At 40.5% G+C, this 25,989-nt stretch overlaps 1 protein-coding gene across 8 annotated transcripts in view; it reads right to left on the bottom strand.

Annotated features, from left to right (window-relative positions):
* The window catches only part of MAP3K4 (mitogen-activated protein kinase kinase kinase 4), a 76,482-nt gene extending 51,104 nt beyond the window's left edge, over positions 1–25,378 (bottom strand). For 3 of the 8 annotated variants that reach the window (XM_037392842.1, XM_037392843.1, XM_037392846.1), the window contains exons 1-3: positions 24,578–25,374; positions 8,331–8,521; positions 1,357–2,738 (exon numbers count right to left, since the gene is read on the bottom strand). In XM_037392842.1, coding sequence (XP_037248739.1) covers positions 1,357–2,738; positions 8,331–8,521; positions 24,578–24,645 — 1,641 coding nt within the window. In that variant the 5' untranslated portion in view covers positions 24,646–25,374. Of the gene's footprint in view, positions 1–1,356; positions 2,739–8,330; positions 8,522–24,577 lie in introns of all 8 variants that reach the window. The other 5 variants (XR_005105036.1, XR_005105038.1, XM_037392844.1 and 2 more) reach the window with 3 other exon arrangements.
* Positions 25,379–25,989: the final 611 nt, after the last annotated feature.

The following is a 25,989-nucleotide window of genomic DNA, read 5'->3' as shown; positions in this document are numbered from 1 at the left end:
AGAAACCTTATGAAGTCAAACATTTGAGGTATTTGGAAATTTCAAAAATACTTTCATAGTAGTTTTCAATAGCCCCAAATTATGTTTTATTTCCTTTGTTTTTTTAAAGGTATTTCTGCCCATCTATAAAGCTGAACTTCCTATCTACGTATATATGGTTTGGGGATGCTTTTGATTACTGTAACAGATACCTGCAAGTTTTACTTAAGCATGTGACTTTTTAGAATTTCCTAGAATACAAGTTGAAATCAATTAGAGAATAAATAAAAATTCAACCAATAGCTTCATTTTTTTTACAGTAGCATCTACACTAGAAAAAGTACGAATAAAAACTTTTTCAAAATACGTACCTTCATAAATATAAATTTATTCATCCTAAAAACATAACCTCCAAAGGAGATAAAACAATTCTTGTTTCTTTTCAAATGTGACAGTCAAGAGATCAGCAATGTGTCAAAGGCCACATGTGGTATCCATATTAGAACAGGCACATTGGCTAAGAAACTCCTTTGTCCAGAATCCATGGTAAGGCACCACACACAGTGCCACTTTATCAAGGAGGGCAAGCAAACCTTACTACTAGTTCTTCCTAGTATAAAGATGCCTACAAGTTAGGTAAAGTTTATATTAAGGAACAATATTCTGCCTTGAACGAATTAGCGGCCACTACTTCAGCTACCGTCCTTCATTTACTGCTTATTTCATTATTTTTTTTTTATTAACTCACAAGCATTCTTGATTAAGAATATACCATGACCCAACGACAAAAAAAATTAAACTAAGATCCAGCTAAAGAATGCAACATGCTAACATGACTTGCTTACATAGATTTCAAGGTTAACAGAGTCCATTCACTTATCCAATCTGGCCTCAAGCATAATGTGCCACCACAGTACTTCATTCATTTACATGAGGAAAACCCCAAAATAATAGTGATGTTTTCATAAAGGGTGTCTTGCAGAAAGATATCCAGTCTTGAAGGCAAGGAAAGGACAATGACCACTTCCATTGCTACTTTTTCTCATGATTCAACTTCTGTGCCTTATTTTCCATTGTAATTTTTCTGACATTGCTTCAGACATTAGAAAATGTAATGAGCAAAGATGTTATCATAAAAATGTCATTTCAAATACAAAGAACAGAGAACTAGCTCGTGCTTCACACAAATTCTAAATCAGGTCAACAACAGATTCATTCCCATGGAAGTAGAGGTAGGCTCTTAATCATAACATACACTATCTTTCAAAAGCCAAAACAACTGTAACTTTCCTAAGATCCCAATTCCTCCCGTTTCAGTCAGAAACAATACAGCAGGGGAGGTACTCCTGTTACCCGTTTACACTAGTAGCAACCTACCTCCAGCTGGTGATCACTCCTTACCAACGCCATTCGGGCCCTTTGCAATGAGCCATGCATTAGCTTGTGCAGTCTTAAAATTAGCTTCCTCAACCCCATTTGCTTCAGTGCTTTATCTACAAATGGCCTGTAAATAGAGGTCAAACAGTGTTGGCTGCAGCTTGCCTCAGCACTGCATTCTGGAATAACCCAAGAGGTGGAGTCATCCTCAGATTCAAGCCTATCAAGCCTCCTTGAAAAATGGTCCTGAAAGTCAAAATTTGGCTTATTAGTAAAATTGTTCTTGATGGCTTGTCTAAGTTCCTCAACATTCTCCTCAGAGATTTGTTCATCACCATCACTCTCCTCTGTGCATGTTCCTGAGGATTCCTTTACTTCTGTTTCCCTATCAACTTCTTCATCCTCTGGGTCATTGTCCTTAGATGGTAAAGGAGAAGGGATTTCAAACACTGGCCAGCCAATGTCAGAAAGATTTTTGATGCCCAAAACAGTTCCCATAATCCTTAGTTTTTGATTTAAGTCTTTTGTAATATTTAACCATAGACAGAGTGCCTGCACTCTGTCCTGGAAGTCCTTCGCAGCATACTTTTCATAGTCCTTTTGAAGAGCCTGCAGAGATGGGTAAAGTGCTTCTATATACTCTAGCTGCTCCATTATCCGCTTTACTTGCTCAAATGAGACCCGCTGCCGATGGAGGTGTTCATGGTAACTTGAGTAATCCAAAGCACTAGTTCCATGTGTTGCTTTGCAAACTCCTTCTCCTGAAGTACCATTGAGACTGGCTCCGTTTTTTACACAGGAGAAGCTTCCATAGTTCACTTTGAAGGTGAGGATTTCATTGATTATATCAGGGATATCTTGACGGGCTGCATAGAGATAGAGGTCTTGGTCATTAATGCTCCGGCCAGCATGCCAAGCTTGCAGCTCTAGCCAGATCAGTTCATTGGATCGGTTCAGCCAGACAGAAGAAGTGTTTTCCTGTCCTCTTTGCTCCCTGTCCTTTTTCTTTGAGACTGAGGTAAGTTTTAACAAAAGCCGCAGGGTTTCAAAGAATTTTAAGCGGTCTGCTGGACAATCAGTCCTAGAAGTCTGGCGTGCAGTTCTGGGTATTGGCATGGGCACAGAGACTGGAAGCTTAGCATTGCTACAGCCAAGGCTGAGGTAAGGCTTATTGAGATCAATGTCTGGAATTGGTTTTTTTGGCAAAGACCCACCAACTGAGTCTAACATAAATGAGCACTGCACGTTTTTCTTGTGATCTCGTTCTGTTGTCCTTAGGGTATCTCGAATCTTTTTCCCTTGCTTATAGCTGTGCTCCTCCACATTCTCGATGGTTTTCCCATTGTCTTTATGCACAGTCTGAGTTGGCACACTCATCTTTTCTGTAAGAAAAAAAAAGGGGGAAAAAAATGTGACTGCAGCAACAAGAAAAAACATCAGTCAATCCAGCTCCAAATCACATTCCTTAGGTCGAGCATCAAACATAAAATATTGTTTAATACCAATAAAAGAAAATAGGCATGGATAGAAGAAAAATACAGTCTTGGAAATTACCATCGGTATAACTAAATCAATAGCAGCACCAGAAGAATTTTTCTTCCTCTTCTATAGAAAGGACCTCAGAGAATTCTCATTATCTTGAGTATGCTGTCTGCTGAGAACTGAATATGATGAAAAGAAAAAGAACAGTTTCCAAGTTCATTTTCCACACATTTGTCAAACAACCTCCCCCCCAAAAAAAACCTCAAAAAGCAACAGAGCGTTATTAAGGTTTCCAAGTCACACAGAACTGAAGAGATGCCATTGCACATGCAATTTCATAAAAACTTGAGCATGTACAAATTCTGAAATTCAGCTTGAATGATCTGATTCTGCCTCCTGGCGGGGCTTGATCTCAGTTCTAGGAACCCCTCTGTAGTCTTAATACACTGCCTTAACACCACAAGCCTACCTCCCCACTCTCCCAACACACACACCCACTTGCTTTCTCCCTTACCTGCAGCCCTTCCCCGCCCAGTTGTGAAATCTCCTCTTCCCTCCCTGTTCCTTCCTCAGAAGCAGCTGGCCTTACCACTCTTCCATAGCACTAACAAAAGTGCTTCAACCTAGGCTTTCCAGATCAGGACAGGAGGAACTACTTGGTATTAAAACAGTGATTCTTTCTCTTTTACTTAAGGAATTGGTGGCAGGCCGGAGGGAAGCAGCTGTATATAGACTAGTTGCAGTCCTGGGACCGGCAGTTGGAACACAACAAGCTGCACAGTCACAGGGCCCCTGCTTATTAAAGCACAGAACAGACTTTCAGAACAATGGCTGAATACTTTGTCTTCTTTTCATTGTTCACTGTGACTCTAAGGATTATCTGCTGCACATGGCTCATTCCCCATGCTAGCAGTAGTAATTTCCTTAGAGTCCATGCTCCTCACTATACACTTAATTAATACCAGAAATACCGGTAAGTTTATTTACAAAACAGACCTGCTCAGTGGAAGAATATTATTTCCTTTCTATATACGGAAAATCACGATAGAGAAAGATCCATCACGCCAGCATACTTTTGGGTGCCAATAATGGGAAAAGCTATTGCTCAACATTTCTGACCGTTGAGCACAGCGTTGAACGCTCCCTGACTTCAACTGTACCTTGAATTCTACACAATTTGCAAATCACATCCCAGAATCTCCAGCTTGCTTCTAGGAAAACATGACACAGACAGATTTTAATTCGTGCTGCTTGCCTAGTATCACACAAATTTTCATGACAGAATTATATTATCACAGGATGCATTTCACCGACTTAATTATTAGATGGCCCTTCATTCTTCTGTCGTTCACTACTTATCTTCCAGCATTTGCAACAAAAGAAGGTACAGTCATGTATAAATCTGTTTCTTTCATCATAAAATTAAAAAAAAAAATCTCTACTCATGTAAGACAGCAATTCTCTGTAACAGAACTGGTGTGGTAACATAGCTCAAAGGTTATCAGAAGTATGCACACACCTTGTATTAAGGTTGCAAAGATGTCTGAAACAAAAGTGGAGAGGTATGTGGTCAGAGCACCTTATTTGTTTCCATTACGAACCCTGTTTTCAGCTGTTAATGAGCAATAAGTGAGTTAATAGGGGTGTGTCTTGCCACAATGCCTCCTTCCAATCTAAAAAATACATAATTTAACCCTTGCCATGGTTGTGTAAAAGTGGGACAGGTCACAATGCACACAATGGCACTTAATTATGGAAAAAAATGAAATTATGTTCTGAAGAACATGAGGAAGAAAGAACTAGTCATCACAAAAACTTGTTTCTTGCAAATACAGACTTTATTAATGCCTCTTATTCTACTTTTATTTCAGGTATTCATATACCTTTCTCTGACTAGCTACCAAGTACCATAAGCAGATGACAGAAAAACCTAACTCAAACAGTTTTCCTCCTGGAAATTGAAACCTATCAGTGTTTCTAAGAAACCTGCTACAGAATTCACTGTCATGGATGTTACATTTATCTACCCAAACACTACTGTCAGACAGCAGTACCTCACCCTCACTGGTTACTAACTCATGAGACAGAAGGTCTACTGAACATAACAGCTTGAATCCCACACCACGGCTGGCACTACTGTGAGGAGGCAACAGCCCAAAACACCAGGACAGCCAAGCAGCAGGAAGACACATTCTGCACTGGCAGGAAAAGAGAAGGAAGATGAAGGAGGTTGGCAGAGATGAAACACATACACACATTCCTCCCTGCCTCCCAGACTCTGGGGTAGATTAGAAATGATTCAACATTTAACAGCACTTTGATGATGAAGATTTTGGTGACCTTAATAAATGAAAACTCTGGCACATTTAAAGATCATTTTCTGATTATACACTCTAGATAGGGGTCCTCTAAACCCCTTCAGTTTACATTTTCAACATGTTATTCTCCTTCAATATTAATCTTCAGATTCCCCATCCCACCAAAACACATTAAAAGAAAGGCAAGTTAAAAACAGATTATTAGAAATCCAAAATCTCTTAACACTTGAACATTCATCATTCTTAACAAAGCCCAGGCACAATAATCCACAAAGTGTTTCAAAATCCTCTCATTTTTTCACATAAACAGGTGCCAATGATTCAAATATACTGGACAATTCTGCAACAAATAAATATCAATGTCACAACTGGACCAGCTGCTACTACAAATTTTATTGTAGTTCTGTAATATAGGCTTAAACTAATTCGTAAAACAAGTTCAGCTGCATTAACAAATTTTGAGTTACAATTACCTTTAGTGCTACACAGGGCGGGTAGGTTTCACAACCAAGCAACTGGTTGGTGAGAGGGGGCACGTGGTTGAGTGAGATCTTAAACAGCTCGTAAAAGAAAAAGTGACAAAATGAGCTTGAGGAACTTTATAGGGTTAAGAAAGTGGAGTGGATAGAGGTTCCCTTTCAAGTATCAAGTGGCAGAAGTTTCATACTAGAAAGCAGACAGAGGCACTGTTTTTTTTATAGTTCAAGAAGCTAATACTTCAATAAGCAAGCAAGCACTGCTGGACTGACATTCCATAACCTTCGAGTCAGAAAAAAACAAACAGGAGACATATGTATGTCTTAGCAGCAGCTATGAAATTTAGCTTAGAAAATGTGAATCCCATGGGTTTTGGGCTATAGGAGAAATGATTCAGAAACTATTTTAAAACAGATTATTGTGTCAGTTTATTGATAATAAATGCATGTTCTAAGAAACTTGGTGTGACAGAATCAAACAAATATTGGAGAGGCAAGTAAGCAAGCCCCTAATGCCCACAATTCTTTCAGTTGCCTAAATAAAGATACCTTAAATCTGTGTTAGATGTAAATGAGAAGTAATTTCAAATTTATTTTTTAAACTGGTTACGGCAAACTAACTCCTGAATGAATTCTCTTACTGAAGTAAAACCAATTCAATCTCAGTAACAGTGTATGCATACACATTCAAGGTAAATCAGACGGTAGTCCACTTTGATATCTTTGGTTTTGGGGTAGGGGGTGAGGGAGTGTTGTTGTTTGGGCTTTTTTTGGTGGGCTGTGGTTTGGTTCCTCCCCTCCCCAATGCAGAATAAATTTTCTGAAATTGTACACATAGTCAAAGTTAAATAAAATGAACTATGAACTCTCCAGAAAAGGTATTTTACAAGATACAACACTATCCAACTCATAAAACATTAAAAAAAAAAAAAAAATCAACCCCAAACATATTTTAAGATACATTCACAGCAACCAAGAACAGGCTATTATTATTCCAGAAGCTAGAACCATTCCCCTCACAAGTAGAAAGATGGACCTTGCTCCAAAAACTCAAAATCTATGAGGGAGCTGTTGTTTATCGTTGCTATTTCTTACAATGGTATCAATCCTCAATATGTGCTCAGCACCAAAGGGTTACTATGAAACATTACGCATTCTAGTTCTTTAGTATCACAATTTCTCTGTTTAGAACCTAACATGTCTTTTTTTTTTTAAAGCACAGAAAAAAACCCAAGAAAATCATAGGAAGCAAGGAAAGTTATGTAATAACTACCATATACAGAACTAAGTAAGGTTAATGTTGCATTCGAATAGTTTAACTTAACCAAAAGGCACAATTAAAAACCAGTAAAAGAAGCTTAATAATGGCAATGCCTATACAGCTAACTGGCAAGTATAACAAGAGTTCTCTTCAATTCAGTTCTAGGAAGAAGTCTTTTGGTGAACGGTCTCTTCACAGTGACACCATTCAGAGGTTGTATGAAATGGAAAGGAACCAAAAGCTTTGGAAGACATTTGCATGGGCCCTTCAACTCTATGCAACTGAAGAACAGACTGTATTCCCTTATCCACACTAAACCATTTACCTTCTTCTCTCCTACACCTTACCTTGAAAATGTAATCCTTGCAAGTAAACGCACTCTGTGATAACATTTCCTGTTTCATGTGTAGCAATTTAAAAAAACTGCTTCCAAATTATTAACTGGCAATAGCCAATCTGCCATAACAACTCTGGCAAGTAACCTTGTCTAACATAGTTGTTTAAAAACAAACAAAAACCCCACAAAAAATACCAAAACAAAAACCCCAAACAAACCTAGGTATGTTCTGTATGAAAATACTGAATATACAATCTTAAAAAATGGCTTTTTTGTACCCACAAGCTCAGCAAAACCACCAAAATTGCATCATTTTTTTTTCTTACAAGGTCTGCTTGAAAAGATGTATTTACCGCATTTTTTTACAATTACCTTTTCAACAAGCAACTACCGTATTCTATATATGCTTAAAATTAAAGAAATAAAAACTTAAAAATATTACTTTAACCTAACTATGTTTAATATCAGTTATTGTTACTTAGTAACATTAGGAAAAAACACATATCAAGTACCTTTTGTCTCTTCACAGTTACGACTTTATGATAAAAACATCAACACAAGTAAACGACGGTAACTACACTTTAATTGCTTCAGTGACACTAAAGAGTAAATAGTCACTGAAAACTTCATACTTCTATAAAACATACTGCAAAGAGCTTCAGAACATGAAACTGGGGCAGAGAATCAACTACACCATTACTAGAGACCATAGAACTGCAGAAAAAAATCAGAAAATACCTCTGAAGGTCATTTTTTCCAGCCTCCTGCTCAAAGCAAGATGTATTTCAAACCTAGTTTATCCTGCTCACGATCTTATCCAGTCGTGTTTTGGAAACCTCCAAAGATTCAACAACCCAAAAACCTCTCTGGCAAACTGTTCACCGTTTGACCACTCTTGTGTTAAAATTTTTCTTCTAACACCCAAACAATTTTCCCTTGCAGCAACCTCAAACAGCCGCCTCCTGTCCTTTCGCTGCACCTCAGTATCTGGTTCCATCTTCTGCGTATCTCCTCCATCAGGCAATGAAAAGGCTACTACAAAACCTTTATGGTCATTTTAGTTAAAAAAAAAAAAAACAAAAACAAAACACCATACCTACCTTTCAAAGTAGAGCGGCTAGCAGGTCTCCCAACGTTATTTTTCTGATGCTTTGTTGACATACGCTTCATCTGGCGGGGTGTACTAGGAGGGGAAGTTCCATAGAAGGTGTCAGCACTTGCTTCATCTGATAATTCCTCAGGGTCAGATACAGAGATCTTGCAAGTAGCATCTTCTGATTTGCACTCTTTCCTGTAAAGAACAGGTATAAACCATGATGTCAAATACAAAGAATTTTTACTTGCAATTTGTGGTATTTAGAGAGCTAATCCATCAATAAAGCCTGACCAAAGTTAACCTTCTATATTTATCCCAAGTTTTTTCACACCCGTAAGGGCAACCTTCCAATCAAGCAAAGTACAGACAAGATACAACAAGGAGGATGTATAGCCAGAGTGTCACGAAGAGAACACCATGTAAACATACATGTATATGGAATACATTTGTCTCTGAGAAAACTTGTAGCAATCCTAAACTAAGAGGTACATGAAACAAACAAAGGTTCAGATACACAGACATAATACAAGACAGTCAATCTAATTAGTGGCTGAGGACAACAGCAGGTCTTCCCTTCTATCTTCTACCCCCTAACTTGTGCACACCATGAAGACAACTTCTAAATTCACCGAAAAGGCTCTCCACCCTTCACAGAACTTCTCTAGCATAGAAAACCTGAATGTATTTCATGTATTTCCCACTGATTTAAATATTAAGTAAGTTTAACCTCAGAACTTAATTTTGTTACCAAAAAAACTGAACAAAAAAGAACAAGAAAAAAAACCACAAAAACAGAACAGGGTCTCCATAGCAACTTTTTAATTAGTCTTGATTACTTTGGCACTTTGGAAAAAATACTGGTAGTACTTAAAAATAAGTCAGAGTTCATGCAAACACAAAATTAAAATAATGCATATATGTTCTTCCAACCCCAAATCCAGATGGTCAGCTTAATCACGCTCTATCACTGAATTCAACAGAAAGCATGTATCTTTGCAGGATTAGTACAGAGACCCAGCACAATAGCTTTCCAAACCCAAGTAGAACCTTTCATCGCTATCACATCTAGTAGTATCAGCATATATTGCAGAGTAGCATTACATACAGTATTACAAAACAGTTTGTTATTTTTAAAATGCTGACTTGTCTTTGTAATTTTCCAAGACTATTTTGATTTAAATTGTTCAAAGATAAAACCACAGAGTAACATTTTTTTTTCCTTCAGTAAGGAATAGGCCTTTAAAAAACAAACAAACAAAACAACCAACCAACCACACAACAAAAGAACAACTGCACAGTATCACATCATTAACCCTAGCAATGGCACAGTTCCATTGCAGAACAAGACGATCAAAGACCAGACTGCTATGATTTCAGTCTCCCCTTCCGCCCAGCCAAAAACTCCTATACCTTCCCTTTGAGTCAGTTCTGGCACTCGTACAATTGCCCACTAAGCCAATGACAGGAGCTGATGTATCTGTAAACTTGCACGGCAAAAAAAAAAAAATAGCCATCCGTTTTCATATGTAAACTCTGGGCAAGCTCAAAGACAACTTCCAGTGCCAGCTTCCTCTCAGAAGAGGAGGTCAGATGTAAAACAACCACGATGGGGGGGGCGTGGCATACATGCACACTTATATTAGAACTTGCTTTAAAAATAAAATATGACAAATACAATAAATGACTATCACGTCAGATAACCTTTCCTTCCTCTGGGACACTTGCTGTCCCACCAAATAAGATTATGTCAGTAGAGTGGCAGTTGGGCACAATACCATTAATAGCTGGATCTCCTCTGCACGACCAAGTGACACAAAGCAACGAAATTACTCTCAGGCTGTGAACAGCCGAACTTCAGCACATTTTATGCTGCTCACTGACATATTAGAAAGTTTCAAACTCATAAACGGAAACAAACTATTTTAAGATAATCTGTGAACTGTAACATCACCCCCACCAATAACATATAATTTGAATTCTTCACCATTTTAAAAAAGCCCTACAAAATAATGACAATCCCCTGGCCAGTTTAGGCTTCAGGGGAAAGTAAATGGCAGCAGGACAGGATTTTAACCTTTCCCTGCTGTCCCTTTATACTCATCTGATGTCTACCTACCCAGCGTAAATAGAGAAGGGGGGAAAGGGGAGGAGGAGGAGGCAAGGACTCCAAGGCCAAAACAAGTCCCCAGCTGATTGAATCCCATTGGTATGCTGAAGCTCAAAGTGACACCAAGACCTCTGCCTTCCCCCAGAATATGGGACCCATTATCCCAGCACAACCCTCTCATCACCACCGTTCCCCACCAGTGCCATACATGGGACTCTCTTGCTTTAACACACATCTGGGAGGAAAACATGCACCACTAGCTCTGAAGGGGAGGAACCACGCAGTTTGTCTCCATCCCCGCACATATTTTACTTCTGATGCTGGCATGCAAATAACACCATCTTGACTCTAATAAAAGACACCGAGGCAAAGAAACATTTGACCTGTATCAGACAGCACAAGACTAGCATCAGTACCTGGTCAGCTCAATTTCAATTTCACTTGAATCACAAATGACATTTTACTTGGTACTATTTTTGAGGCAGATGAGGAATGTTACTCATGCTCTGGTGGAGCAAGTCTGCAGGAAGAAATATGCCAGAATATTCCCAGCCAAAAGAACAGCAGTAAGGCTAACAAAAAAAAAAAAAAAAAAGTTATCAGATAGTGTACTTTTTCTTTGCCTTTAGCTATAAACAGAAATAAATACCTTAACATGCAGAACAGTTATGTGCTCTACAAAGCCATGGAAACATTTAGTGTGTGGAATTACTCTTCGCATATTACAGCTTTGAGAAGCAAGTTCACCAGCTACTGTAGATAAACTTTAGAGGTTACCTAAGAAAAATGACAGAGGTGGTACCACAGCACCACTCGTAGTTTAAGGAGAGCCCTACACTGCATCTAGCCATAAGGACAACCACACAGAACCACCAACGTATTCAGTCCAGTTTCCTTGCCTTGGGAAATCATGCTGTCTGCATGTCTTCCAGAAATCCGACTTAATTAACCTCTATTGGCCAAATATAATAGTCTTAATTTTTTTCCTACAGATCTTGTGAAAATTGGTGGATGAGTAACAGAAAAGGATCTTGTAAATGCTGAACTGGGAAAGGGGAACTCAGGTTTCCATCTTTTTGGACATCAGAAAATTTTTATTCCTGAGAACTCTTGCAAAGAGCCCTACTGCAGAAAACACTTCAGGCAGAGCACAACCCCCGATTCTGCCAAAGACAAATCAACCACAGGAGACTAACCCACATGAAACAGAAGTCACTAGTTCCAGTGCTTATGGAACTATTTATTTTTTCAGTGATCTCACTGGCCTGGCAAGGGACAGGGTGGGGTGCTGATGCTCCTGCAGGGCCTGGCAGAGCAGAATCTGTGGCACTTGCATCAGGTCTCAGTGCCAAGGCAGCTTTAAACTAGGACAAGTTACCTCATTATAAAAGACCAGTGAAAACGCTGCTTTCCTTCTGTTCTTAAGTGAGTAACCTTTTCTAAGAGTGAAACGATCAAACCTCTTCACCAGGCTGAATGAACTCTCTTTAAAGACCATGAGCTGGTTCTTTACTTAACAGTCACTACCTTGTTTGGTTCTTGCTATATGTCTGATGAGAGGGCATGAAGTCATCGAGTATTCAAAACACCCTCCGATCTCACCCAAATTACACACAGATCTATACAGTGGGATCCAGTTTGACTGACTTAACATTCAGACATTTTTTTAATGGGTAATCTAGTAAGCTGTTCTTTAGTTTGTTAAAAACCACAGTAGATTTATCACAAATCATGCAGCACTAGCAGTCAGATCACAAGAGAGCAATCATGCTCTACAGAACCACTCTTGTTAGCAGCTGATGAGATGATCTAACTGGAGCTGGCTGGGCTGCTTAAAGGGTGGAAGGCACAGGTTACAACTCAAGTTTAAAAATTCAGTGTGATCGGTTTAGGGTTGGTATGCGAAGATTCTATCTCAACTCAGAGCTCAAATCAATGCCAGGGAACACAAAGATTCAGTTTCACCAGAGAAAGCCTTACTGTACAACAATGCACTAAATATATAGGGTCTACAGTAAAGCAACTACATCAGTTTAGTCATGCTGGTATTGATTTTTCTCATCCAGACCACACCAGGCATATATGATCATCAGCAAGAAACCCTCAGGTATTAAAACCAGCTATAATTTTAACAGGTTACTGACACAGCATTTGTAATGTTCCTGTGCTCTTTTCTGAACTAGCCAAAGACCAATTAAATCTGCAAACCTATAAAATGCAGTGCTGGCAAACCTAATTCAGATTACAGTATTTGTTATTAGACAGAATTATTGGTTCCTAAATACTGTTGCAACCAGAGCTGGGAAACATTATGAAAAACTAATTTCTTCTTTGCCACCAGGAACTGCAGGTTTTGGCCCCACACAGCCAGTGAAAACTATCTTAACCTGGCATACACCCCAAAAAGTAAAAGCTCCAAGTGTGTGTGACAACTGAAGTTACTATTTGCCAACTTTAACACCAATGCTTATGAGGAAAACTGAAAGTGCACAGTTTTCACATCAGTCCATTTACAGGCTGCTCCCAGTCTTAATTTTAATAAGCAAAATGCTTCTCATCAGTTTTAGCCCAGGACTATAAAGAGACTGTAGGCAGGATGTATAAATCAGGAACACTCAGAAAGTTGCAAGAGCAGTATGGTAAAAAAAAAAAAAAAAACACAAAACACCACCACCACCAAACAAAACACCTTGACAGCTCTGAAATGCAACAAAATGAAAATAATAAAGAACGTTTCCAACAAGTAACTACTGTATGTTATGCCAAGGTGCATTCAAACTAGAATCTGAAAAGCCATAGATGACAACAGGATTATTTTTTTTTTTTTTTAACTAAGTCAAAGTGTATCCACAACTCCAGCTCAGTCATGAAAACTGAGATAAGTCTTCAAGATCTTCAAAGGCCTGCAATCAGGAGAAAGGGAAAACTGAGGTATGAAATTTGGAGCAGCAGGACAGGGACCACAAAGTCTGGTAACCACTGCTGTTGATAAAGGCCATGAGACTTTGGAAAAATAGTTTGTTATCATTAAAAATAAATCAACAAATGAAAAAACCACTGAAGATGATCACATGAGGACATGTTAAAATTACATAGGCTAAAGTCACACTAAAGGGTATGATTTTTAACCAGTATAAGCATTTTGCACTCTGCTGAAGAATTATTCAAACTTTCAAAGTTTGTAACAATCAATAATAAGAGGTCATGCTAAAAACTGTGACAGCTATATGGGGGAAACTTTTTTAATCTTCCCTTTTTATCAGCTACCATTGATCCTCATAAGCAGGAGTTCAAATGTATTAGGCATTTAGGCAATTAACTCAGGTTCAGCCACTGCTTACCATCCCACACACAGCTTAAAAACTTGCTGGGAATCAGAGCAGTAGAGGTCAACATTGGACTACAAGCACGTAGCCATAAATTTGAATGAGGCATTACAATGCAGTAGGCAGGATAATCGCCCACCACAACAGTTACTGAGCTGTGCGTTCCACAGGCTGCTGCTATGAACAGCTTCCTCCCATTTCAAAGACATTTCACCATTCACACATCAGTAAGGCTCTTTCTCAACCTTCCTATAGCACCTGGCCACTTCCACAGAGAACTGCAAGATCTGTGCAAGGTCCACCACCAAATTATCAACTACTAGTTCTTGATGCTCAGTGATTTTGTTTTAAAAGCAAAGCATCTATTTTTCAAATATATGCTCCTTAACAGGGATTCAGCTGGACAATGAAAGTATGTAAGAAGACAAACTTTCATTAACCTATTCTTAGTAATATACACTGCCAATTAGCTACGGCAGCAGAAAACACAGGCACTACACACTGCCAATCAATTATTTTTTAAGCTAAAGGTAGCTCTCACTAAATGTAGTTGCAACTATTCTATTTCAAAGATAAACAATGCTCAAAAGTAATTGCAAATTGTCAACATCCCACAGCTGCTGGTAACGTAAAGAGCAAACAGGATTATTAGGTAACCACCTCTGCATCTGTTAAAACTGAAAAACAAAACAGCATCCAGTGAGAGCTGCGAAACACCACACACAACACAACTCTGGAGTCAGCAACTCTAATTTCTGTGGAGCAGTACGGGGTTTCGTTTTATCTGCATAGCACAAGAGAATGTAATGGTACTCCTGGACCAACAGCACAAGGAAGGAACTTCATTAATCAACCAGCAGCACTTGGGAAACTAAGACTGAGGATTAGACAACCTAATCAGCAAAACAAATTAAGATGAAATGACCTTACGTTCTGCTCAAGTGCAGGACTGCTATCTGCTGTAAACTCCTAGTGCTACACTCCAACATTATGAAAGCATCACACAGTCCTATTTTAATCCTTTTAAAAATTCTCTGCACTGATGGAAGCTATAAGCTTAAATAAATGGACTTGGTTGTGAAAAGCTCCTGAACTGAAAGCAGAGGACTATAAACCCCATTTTGCATACAGTGTTCTCTTAAAGACCTGCTGCATTTCTGAATACTGAAAGTAAGTGCTTGCAGCCATTGCATTTGAAGCAGTTACTACAAATTACTGTAAGGGGAGCAAAAGAAACAGTAATAAAAAACCTTGAAGGAAGAACTGTAAGCACAATTCCAAGGAAGCCTTCAGTAAAAAGCAAGGAAAAAAATCTTGGGTATTTTTTCATTATTTTACTTTTTCTTACAGACCAGCAGGAATTTGCTCAGTTTGTACAAGTAAAACTTATTTTTTGCTAAATACATCCTGTGTAAATCTAGCACATTGCTGGTGGGTGGTGGGGGATGGGGAATAGCCTGGTTAGCAAGATACAAAAATTCTGTGACTAGCATGGACATTTAAATGGTGTACGTTGCATATTTCTATAATGACTGTATCTCCAGAGACTATAAAAAAAACCCATACTGTTCACATTAAAACCTAATACTGACATACAGTAATGAAGATCCTTGACTTCGCATTCACACTTGAATCTCATATGCCTGAGCTCAGCATTTCTGAGCAGTTAACGTTAAATCTTGCTCACCAATAACTTGTGATTGCTGCCAATATATTAAAGGACTTACTGTTACAAACTTTGTAACATGCTTAATAAGATTTTTAACAGTTTTAACATTTTAAGTAGAATTAAATGCAAATTGAAACTAAGGACATGTCTGACTCTTTCATTTGCTATCCTTAGGATAATTTGGGTAAGCTATAGGAAAGCACCAAGTTTTACCTTTTTTTTTTAAATCAGAAACACTATCATGAAGATAAATTGCAGATACAGTCCTTCTTAAAGTTCTTCTAGTAAAAAAAATTTTTAAGAACAGAAAAGTCTTCAAACTATGAAGGGTGAATGCAATTAGACTTGTAAAAAGCACTGCATCTCTATTAAAGCCTGGATCAGCCTCCTGAGGGAAAAAAAAAAAAAAAAAAAACAAAACAAAAAAACAAAACCCAATTTTATTACTTTTGGAAGATATCACTGCTTGGCAATGAATACTCCTTTCAATTCCTTACCCAGAACCATGGGTATCTGTTACCTGTTGCCATCCCAAATTTTAGAGAGGGCAAGAGCACACAGATCCATACCACATCCCACCAGCAGAATGAAAATCACTGAAAGCAACTTAGATCTCAAGGGGAGAACAGCAACAAGAGCTTTGGTGTTACAAGTTTCCAGCTCACAAGGATCTCACAGACATTACTTAACTGTAGAAAAAAGGCATCTGAATAACCTGACAATAAAGTCTGGCAGAAAAACACCTAACAGCAATCTCACAGTGGAAAAGGGGAACTTCAGCGTATCATCTCTTCTGGCAAGCAGGCTGTACAAAAAAATGACAGAAAGGAAACACAAAATAAAAACACTTATTCTCTAAAGCACCTGTTGCCATTGCAACAATTCCTCCAATTGGTAAGTAAAACGCAAGATTGCTAACTACTTTAATTTCTCAGGACCTGTTTTTCAACCACACTTCTCTAACCCCATTTGCATATCCCTATGATCACCCTTACATCTGCACTATTCTTCCAGTCAACAGGAGGTGGCTAATCCTATCTAGCTAAATGCAACCATTTCCCATCTCTTCTGAAAGCTAAAACATAAATATTCATGAGGGTCACATTCAACCTTTCATCGATTTCTTTAACCATAAAACCAGATATTATGTAAGGCACACCAGTGTCAAGACTAAAATGAATGGGAAAAAACAAACTTGAAACTTATCTAAAAATCAGAAGAAAGTCTGAAAGAGATAGAGATGCTAAAGGTAATGCCTGGAAGTAATCTGAGGAACTAAAAAAACATTTTGTCATTGTTGTCATCTTAAAACAACATCCTAAGACAAGAATTTAGGGCTTTTCTGTATTCATTGAGGATTTCAAAATAACATTTTAAAGAAGAAACAGTATTAGCATAACAGTTTTAGTTTTAAGAAATACGTGAACTCAAATTCAGCCATACATAGCTATATTCTTCCTCCCAGAGGGGGAAGGCAGGATATGTGATCAGTTGTCTCTGTAGTCTTGAAATGAACAACGAGCACACTGCGGAAAAGGTGGCACTTGGGCAGTGGGAGGAGAATTTACTTGTAACAGAGACGGTAATTTTACTATTTACTGCTGATGCGAACTGAAAAAAAGCACTTGCACCTTTCATCAACTAAGTCTGTAAATGCAAATTTACAGAATCTAAGTTTTCTTTAGAACAGCTTATAGCAGAGAAGCTTGTAAGAGCACAAAATCCATAAAGTAATATTTTAAAAAAACTTTTTAAATCAAGTATGAAATGTAGTGAAGCTTATTAACACAACTTTCTACAGGGATTAAGTGAAGAATTACCAAGACTATAGTGACAGTAAACTGGCACAAAAAGGGGAACCTGTTCCCGTGCACCTTTTGTCTCCCAGGTTGCACATCCCTGCCCCCTCTGCACAGAAATCAACAATCATGTGAACTCAAGTCACCAATTTGACCGGGGAGCAACCACACAGATTTTTTTGTTGCATTGGATCAATAAACTGAAGCAAAAACTCCATAGGACAGCTAGATCCAGAAAAAATACAGTGGAGCTGCTCGGCTTCCTCTTGGGGAGAGAGACCAGGAGGATAAAAGTAACATGCTGTTCCAACACATTGAGTGTAACGGGAAATCATGCCCTCAGTCGCTCTCTTCTGGCTGCAGCTGAAGCATTTTACAAGGTGACTGTCCTTTTCTGCTTTCCACCCACAGTTTGCCAGAAGTTACCATCCCTCAAGATGCACAGGTATAACAAAGTACCAACCCTGGCTGTTCACCTGTGCTGCCAAAACTATCCGGCTTAGCTGGACTGTCTTCGTTAGCAGGACTTTTTCCCACTTCAACCACTTTAATTTTGATTATGCAACCAAATGTATTTAATATTACACTATTTGTATGGCAAATATTCCTAGTTGTGGGGAGGGGCGGAGACATAGGGATGTTAGGAGATGAGAACAGTAATTTCTAGTCTGGGTCAGCTGCAAAACTAATGTGATTTTTTACTTGCAGCAATGATAAAAGCAAAACACTTGGGCAGGAGGATGCTTAAGGTAATACCTGTATCACTACTAAGAACTGATTTCATTACATACTTCCAGCAGCTTTTTTATAAATAAACCTATGCACAAGGGTTAGTCAACATAGCAATAATTACAGAAACACTGAAACTTCACTAGTAAATAGTCAGAATGTAATAGTAGCCATGTAATAGCCATGCTTTGCCTCTATTTATGCTTTGTCTATCTTTGAAGACAAACATGTAGCATGGCTGCACAAATGCAAACACCCAATGCCGCTACGAAGCCCTGACCTATATCTTGCCACCTGCTTCCAAACTATGGGTTTGTGCTACAACAGCCCTGCTAACAGTTAAGCAGTCCCCAGACCAGCTAAGGCCTGAGAGAAGTACAAAGCAAGTATTTCTGCTGCAAGATCAACATTGGCTTGTAGCAAGATTTCACTGTGCTGGAATCACCATTTCTGCAGAAATCTACAAGCAAAAAAGATAATTATTGGGGAAAGGACTAACATAAAGCTTAGAGCTAAACAGTTAATCTGTAATTGATTCCCAGTTACATCTTTTCACCCCTGGTAACTCTCAATTAAGCTGTTTAATTAGAACAGAAGGACCCAGTAAGTGTGAACATACTTCATTACTACAGTAGACCTCAAGCACATGCCTGACTAGCCAGTTCCCCCCATTACAAAGTTCCTTACAGCACTACTGTACTGATTAGCAACATTTATTTTAAGAGACAAATTCAAACAAAATCTTCTGCTTCTCACAATCTGGAAGCTACCACTGTCAGTTCTGTAAATTACTAATACTTGTGGCACTTTTCCCAAAAATTCTTCTATATTCTTGGGCAGAAGCTTCTAAGTGCTTGATTATTATGACAAGAAGACATAGTCACAGAAAAATGTAACAAAGGCTATTGAAACAGCAGACAGGTGTTGAAGTACCTCTTAACTGACTGAAAATATAGTGAACTTCAGTAAGACAGAAATTGTCAATGACTTAAAAATAAAGCAAAATGCAAATTATTACTCATATTTCTCATTGCAAGCAGAGATAAGAGCTATTGCGACCTATTTAAATGATCTACAGAAGTATTTTTTCTTCTGCAAGTTACAGCAACTAGACATTAGTATAAAAAAATAAAATAGAGCTCTTGTAATGGTTTTGGCAGTTCTTCATGTTCTCATCTCAGAAAAAAATAATCAGAACTTCCTGTTCTTTTTTACTAGTAAATCTGGGAACAGAGAAAGTTAACTATTTTTTCCATCTTGGATTATTATAAATTTTCATGCAAATCTGATTATGACATAACAGCATTTGGAGATTATGCATGTACATTCATCTCTTAGCTTTTTTTTTTACCCCACTCACAAACAGATTATTTTATTAAAACTACACCTTATGTTATTTCAGCAAGAAAGAACAACAGATATATTTAATTCTGACATTGCTCTATAATGTGTAAAAAAGTGTCAAAATTGTTGATGGGTTTTTCAGGTTTACACATCCACATTTAAGCCTACCAGGTGAGGCTGCAAACGGATCAAAGGTTAGAACTTTACAAACAGGAGCTAACGGAGCTTCACCCAGCCCAGCTAGTATCCAGCTCTCTTCAATGCCTCAGAACTACTAATGTCAAAATATCAAATGATTTCAGTCACCGTGCTTCTCCTTAGTGCTACTTTTTCAACCTCAACTACATTCTAACTCATCTTTGGGGAAAAAATAAATTTCCAAGAACAGCACCTTTTTCTTTTTCTTTTCTTTTTTTAAATGAGAAGCTCTGAAATATGTTTTCATCGTTAAAGTAAAGATGGTTGAGCATTACACAGCACAGTATAAACCCAAAGGGTAAGTGCTGCAGTTCTTGGCACCTACACAAATCAGATCCCAAGGTCTCAAGCTACACATCCAAAAAATAAAGTATATTCAACTATAAACCACTTACGAAAAATCTAAACTAACAAATCTGGACAGATTTTCAGGAAAATTTAAGCCACACCAGGAAAAGTTACATACTACTGGGAAAAGAGCTACTATGACAGAAAGCATTAGGCTGCCAGGCTCAACTATAAATATATCATAGCAATGACAAATTGGGAAAGACACAGGACTAGGACAGAAGATAACAAGATCTGTAACAGTCATTCTTTCCCCTCTCTCCCATGCACAAACTCGTAGTTCTATTCCTAGACAAGAAAAAGCTACAAACTGATTTTGATTCCAAAGTTTCAGTTCACCTTTTAGATTAAGTCAAATTCTACAAGAAATCTGAAGGTGAAGCATTAAAAGTTAAACATGTTTTTAGCGAAAGCTGGTGCCTAAGCACTGGATGCTGGACTACTAGTCCACAACCTTTGGAAAATCCAGGCAATGCAATGGAGCTGCAGTACTCTGCCCTACTTGGAGCATCCCAAATGCTCAATGGACATGCCCAAGGAAAGTTCTACAGTGCAGCCGAGAAGCAACAGAGGTATATGTAACTGTGGCCTTGGTATCATTTACTAGATGCATGTTTCATAGCTAAAATGGTAAAAACTTACAAATACTGCTCTCAGAGGAGCCATCAGCAAGTAACCAGCAGCACACATAAGCCAAGGGCAGACTTAATCATAAATGTATACCACATTACAAACCAGCACACCACAGTCAATACCCTCAGATGCTAGCAGGACACAGAAGGAACGGAACAAATTTCTTCCTTCTGTCCCGTGACAGCAGGAAATATTCACCAGGACAATAAAACTAGAGCCCATCTTGTCTGGATCCAGAATAAACCTGATCAAGGTTCATGGCAAGCTGAAATGATTTTACATACATGGTTCTTGGATTGGACATGACCGAACATTTGACAACACTCAAACTCGGGTATTAAGAGCAAACATTCCGGCTTGCCTTTATGTTTACCAGTTGGCCAAGGATGAGCATGGGAATCATCAGCTCTTTAGATGAATGAACTCCGAAGTTGTTGGTTGGTTTTTTTTAATTCAAAAATTATTTAGTTAATAGATTACAGGCTAAACATAGCATCAATGCTGTTAACACTTGAGAGCAGAAGAAAACTTTCGGCAAGTAACAGCCCTGCAAACAGAAATTGCATATACAACAGCAAATCCAACCACATAGCTTAAGTAGTAAGAGCTAAGATACCTGTATCTTCCCATGTTGACAGAGGTCAGCATACCACTGGACTAGCAGTGGGTAGTATAAAAACTTGTCTTCTAAATCTATTTTAGATGCAGTTTAAAAAGAATGGTTTGTATATAATCTAAGAAATCTGGTTGTCATGGAAGCCAAATCTTTATAAGCCTCTAAAAATCCCAATTTGCTCCCCTGAATAAAAATTACTGCACATGCCTTATTCTTTGCTTTAAATTCAGTAGATCTGTTTTTCACCACAGCACGGTTTGCATTCCACAAGGGCCAATATCACTAGCTTACATAATAGTAAAACCAACCTTGACACAGACAGCCCTAATTAACAGACATAAAAACATCTCAAGCAGCCACACAACGCAGACTAATCCTTGATGCTACAAATGCCAAAGACATCTCAACTAGCACTTTGTGTATGTTTGTGTGTAGGTGGAGCAATCAGTCATTCATCCCAATCTTGCACATGTAAACAAGAAAATGCAATACATGAAGATCAGAGATTACATCTTACCTCATTTAAATGCATGGGGGGGAAAAAAAAAGAGTAACAAAAAAAAAGGATGGTAAAGCTCTATAAACTTAAATACTTTTTCCCACTGAAGCTATAATCCTCAGTTAATAAAATAATTTCAAATTCTTTCACTGCTGGTACACTGTCAGTCATACAGATAATTTGGCAAACAGAAAAATAGGTTGAGCACAATTCATAGCATGACCTCAGGCTTCCCCCAAACAACAGATGCTGTAGACTGGCAGCCCAATTCATTGTCATCACATAGCCAACAAATCTGATAAGACAGACCACTGAAAAATCTCCCAGCACCAAGGAAGCCTCCACAGTATACACAATTCTGTCCTGCTTTACTCACAGCCTTCCTTCACCCCTATGTTGGATGTATGCCAGGAGAAAAGAGGGCTACAAGCAATCAAGGCACAAGTTAAGAATAGCCCTACGGCTCTTCATGCCTTCACAGTGCCACCAAAATTGGCATCCCAACAAAGAACATGCTTAAGGCCTCATTTTCCTCTATAGTGGATTTTGTGTCAGAAAATTCCTGGGAAACCCTAAAATTGGGTTCAAAAAATTTAAAGCCTATAGGCCATAACCAAGAAGCACCAAACCTACCTGTTTCAACCAGTGTTCTAAACTATCTAAGTGGAAACATCTTATCTTGAAAACTGTTTGCTTTGTTACAAGTAGCGATACTTCAACCTGAATTCTTCCCAAAACTTTTCAGCAGTATCTTTTCATTTATGCATAACCACTGCAGGCTGTCCAATGTCCAAGTGCAATGCTGCCTCAGAATCAACATCTGCTCATAGGTTGCCCAAGTATTTTTCACTTTGGAACTGCCTCTCCTCTCTCCCCACCCCAAAGGGTGTGTTTCAAAAAAGAAAGGAAGACCCGGAAAAAACAGTTTGTAGATGTATTGCTAATCAGAATGACTGAGTACTTCTCCAGCAGAATTAAACTGAAAGAGAATGCATTATACCAAAGCACTTTAGTGCCAGCCAGAAGAACTCTTTAGCACAAGAACACACATTCTACAAACAGGATTAAAAGCTACTTGCCACCAAATGGATTTCAATTTCCCAAGCCTGCACACAGTCCCACTGATTTCAACAAGATTCTGACCTCACAGCCACAAGACTGAACACCTAAAGACAACTCCAACATTTAAATCAACTTTGATCATATTTGAAAAATATTCAGATACTTTATTCCTGTATTACATTCAGAAAAAAAAAAAAAAGTACTGCATAAAGCCAGAGAAGCAGTTCTGTTCTAAAGCAGATGTGAAGTTGGTACACGAAGTACACACAGAAGTGAATCACTGTGGAGTACCCTGCACAAATTAAGGCTACCTAATTGTTTTGAGACATCTCCTTCCCACCCACCAGCTCACTCTAAAATAACTAATTCAATTTTCATTTGCTGGGTGAAGTTGCCACCACACTATCCACACCCACATCCGACTCATAAACTGTCTTTTAATAAGCAGAATCCAGCAGAGGTCAGAAATGGCCCTAGACAGGAAATGCCTGGGTGTTTTCCATTCATGCACTGCAGATTACTCTTCTACATGAAGACAGCCCAGGTCTAGGGTCATGCTGTTGTACAAACTTCGTTTTCTGCTTAACCTGCACTATCACTCTTTGAAGATACTGTAAAAAGTAACTTGAAAGCTTACGAATTCAGTTGCCCTACTGGCATATGTATTTCATAATATTTCTGTTAAATCTAATTAACTGTTATATACCTTCTGGTTTTGGCAGTCTCATGACATAAGAAAAACAAATCATTAAAATACGCTAATGAAAACTCCAACCAGATACTGTTCAACTCCATAGCTGTGATCCAAACCGGAGTGCATTCCCTGTTAATACATCAGTACGAAACAGTAGCTTGCAATATCCAAGAATGATCTCGGGAACACGACAGCACCAAGGTTTTTTGCACAGCACACCTGGAATACAACACGCCTGACTATTGCCTTCCAGTACTAATTGATCACACGAGCATTTTAAAACACGTTTCCCGAATGCCTCCTAGTGACAAGTGAAGCGCATCAACAGGATGTTATTTTAAAAGGAGAAATAATTGCCAGGGAATTAATAACTTGGACTTATGCAACACTTCTACAGCCAGTTGGAAACACTAAACGATGAAGTAATTTGCATCCCCATCTCTCAGCAGGGCACACATGGAGACTTGCAAAAAGCCAATCTGCAGGTCAGCACATTCAGGAGGTAACAGCAGTCGCAAAAAGCTTGAGGCATCATAACGTTAGCCCTCTTTGTGGAAGACTTTTTTTAAAAAAATACCTGTTATCTTCTGACAAATACCGATTGCAACGTTGCCAGGAGCGATACTCCAAGATCCTGCTGTTTTATCGGCGCCTCAGAGAGAACCTAGCTACCCGGCTTTAACCACGGCTGCTATACACACGGGACAGCCTCCTGGAAGGCAGTGTTTTTATCTCTGCAGTTCACAAGTCAGCGAGCATAGGTCACACCCCGCCAGCCGCGCAGGGGGCTCCGACAGTCGCTCCGGCCACCGGCACCGGCTGCCCCCGAGAGCCGCCCCCGGGAGCGCCCCAGCGACACCCCCGCTCCTGCCGCTCTCCGCGAGGGGAAGGAAACCATCTGGGTTTAATTGCAAAGTGCCCACAAAACATTGCCTTACCCACCGCAGCCACTAGAGATTTCTTATCGAAGCACTTTCTCACTCCGTGGGCGCGTTACAGAAGCGCTGAAGCGGCAGCCGGTGCTTCCGCAGCGCAACGGGCCGAGGGGCGGCCAGGCCACAACCCCCCAGCGCTGCGCTCCCGACGCCGTGCCCCGGCGGGGCGAGCTGCGCCCCAGCAGCGCAGCGGGGCGGCTGGCACGTACCCGGCCCGGCCCCGCTCCCAGCCCGGCGGGCGGGCCGCCGCTCCCCGCACGCAGCTCCGTGTTCGGTAGCGCGCCGTACTGACCTCCCCGGCGGCGGCGGCGGCTCCTCCATGGCGGCGGCGGCAGAGACCAGCGCGGCGACGTCTCTCATGCGTGCACCGAGGCCGGCATGGCGACGGGTCCCAGTGCGCGGCCCGGCCTGGCCCGCTGCAGCGCCGGGGGTGTAGCGAGGAGCAGGGGAGAGCTGGCGGGGGGTGGGGGGTCTCTACCCAGCTGCAGGAGCCCGGCCGCGCAGAGCCGCCCGCGCGGCCGCCATCTTGGGAACAGCCTCGGCGGGCCGAGACGCCGGGAGCATCACTACGGCGTGCGAGGAGGGACCGGCCGGGCCAGAGGCGCTCGCTCCGCCGCCGCCGGGCGGGGAGAGGCACGGGGCGGGGGCGGCCGCTGCCCCCGCGGGGGGGGTGCCTGCCCCTCACGCCGTCGGCGGGGCCGGGACCGTGCGGGCTGGCAGGCAGCGGCGTTCCGCGCTCGGGAGGCCGGGGGTGTTCCCCCGCCGCTCCCGGGAGGGGCCGCGTGTGCTCCGGCGCCGGGCGGCCCTGGAGGCGCGGCGGGAGCTGCCGCTCCGCCAGCTGGCGCCTGGCTGCCGCCCCGCCGCGGCAGAGCTGCTGCCGTTACCGGGTGCCGCTCGCTACGGGCGCCGCCGGCTCAAAACTTGCACGTTGCCACCCCGCTAGCAGCCAGGGATGGAATTAAACACCGAATTGCCGGGAGGGTGGCGGTTTAGCTCGGCGGGTACCAGCACCCCGCAGCCCCCTGGAGCGGCAGCCAGCGCGTCCGGAGGCGGCAGCGCCTGGTCCCCCGGGGGGCACGGGGCAGCGGTGAGGGGCGCTCACGGCTCTGCGGGCACGGGGCGGGGGGGAACAGCGTCATCTGTGGTGCTGCTTACAGACCAACGTGTTTCGTTTGATAAGCCTCGTCTTTCTAATGCCTCCCGCAGCACTGGTTATCAGGCACTGGTTATTACCCATTTGGAAATACAGGGGGGAAAAATGTAATTTCCCGAACTACAGCTTGGCTGGAATGCCAGCGATAACGCCCTGCAAAGGCAGAAAAGTGCCATTGAGTTATTTAATTGTTACGGTTGGTGAGAGAGCCTCATCTTTTGTTCTGCAGGGCTGGAAGTACGGCAGCAAACGCTGGCATCGGTGGTGTGTGTACAGCGTGTGTCGGTTCTGAAGATTGAAGTTTGAACTTGGGCTGGAATCAGTGCCAGATTCTGCTTTATGCACAGTTCCTTCATTAAATCAACTGTACAAGAAATTACGCAGTTTTCTAGCCTGATACTAAAGTTCAGTTGTAAAGTCACTGTTCACAATACAAAGTTGTCTGTGTATCTACTGAAGTTTAAGAAACAAAGTTTCTACAAATTGATTTTAACAGGCCTTTTGAAATACAAGGATTAAAAAAAAAAAAAAAGCTGAAATGCAGGAGATAC

Source organism: Falco rusticolus, chromosome 6 (genome assembly GCF_015220075.1).
Source record: "Falco rusticolus isolate bFalRus1 chromosome 6, bFalRus1.pri, whole genome shotgun sequence".
Taxonomy (NCBI): domain Eukaryota; kingdom Metazoa; phylum Chordata; class Aves; order Falconiformes; family Falconidae; genus Falco; species Falco rusticolus.
Note: the sequence above shows the minus strand (reverse complement) of the source record. Positions and strands in the feature narration are given on the sequence as shown.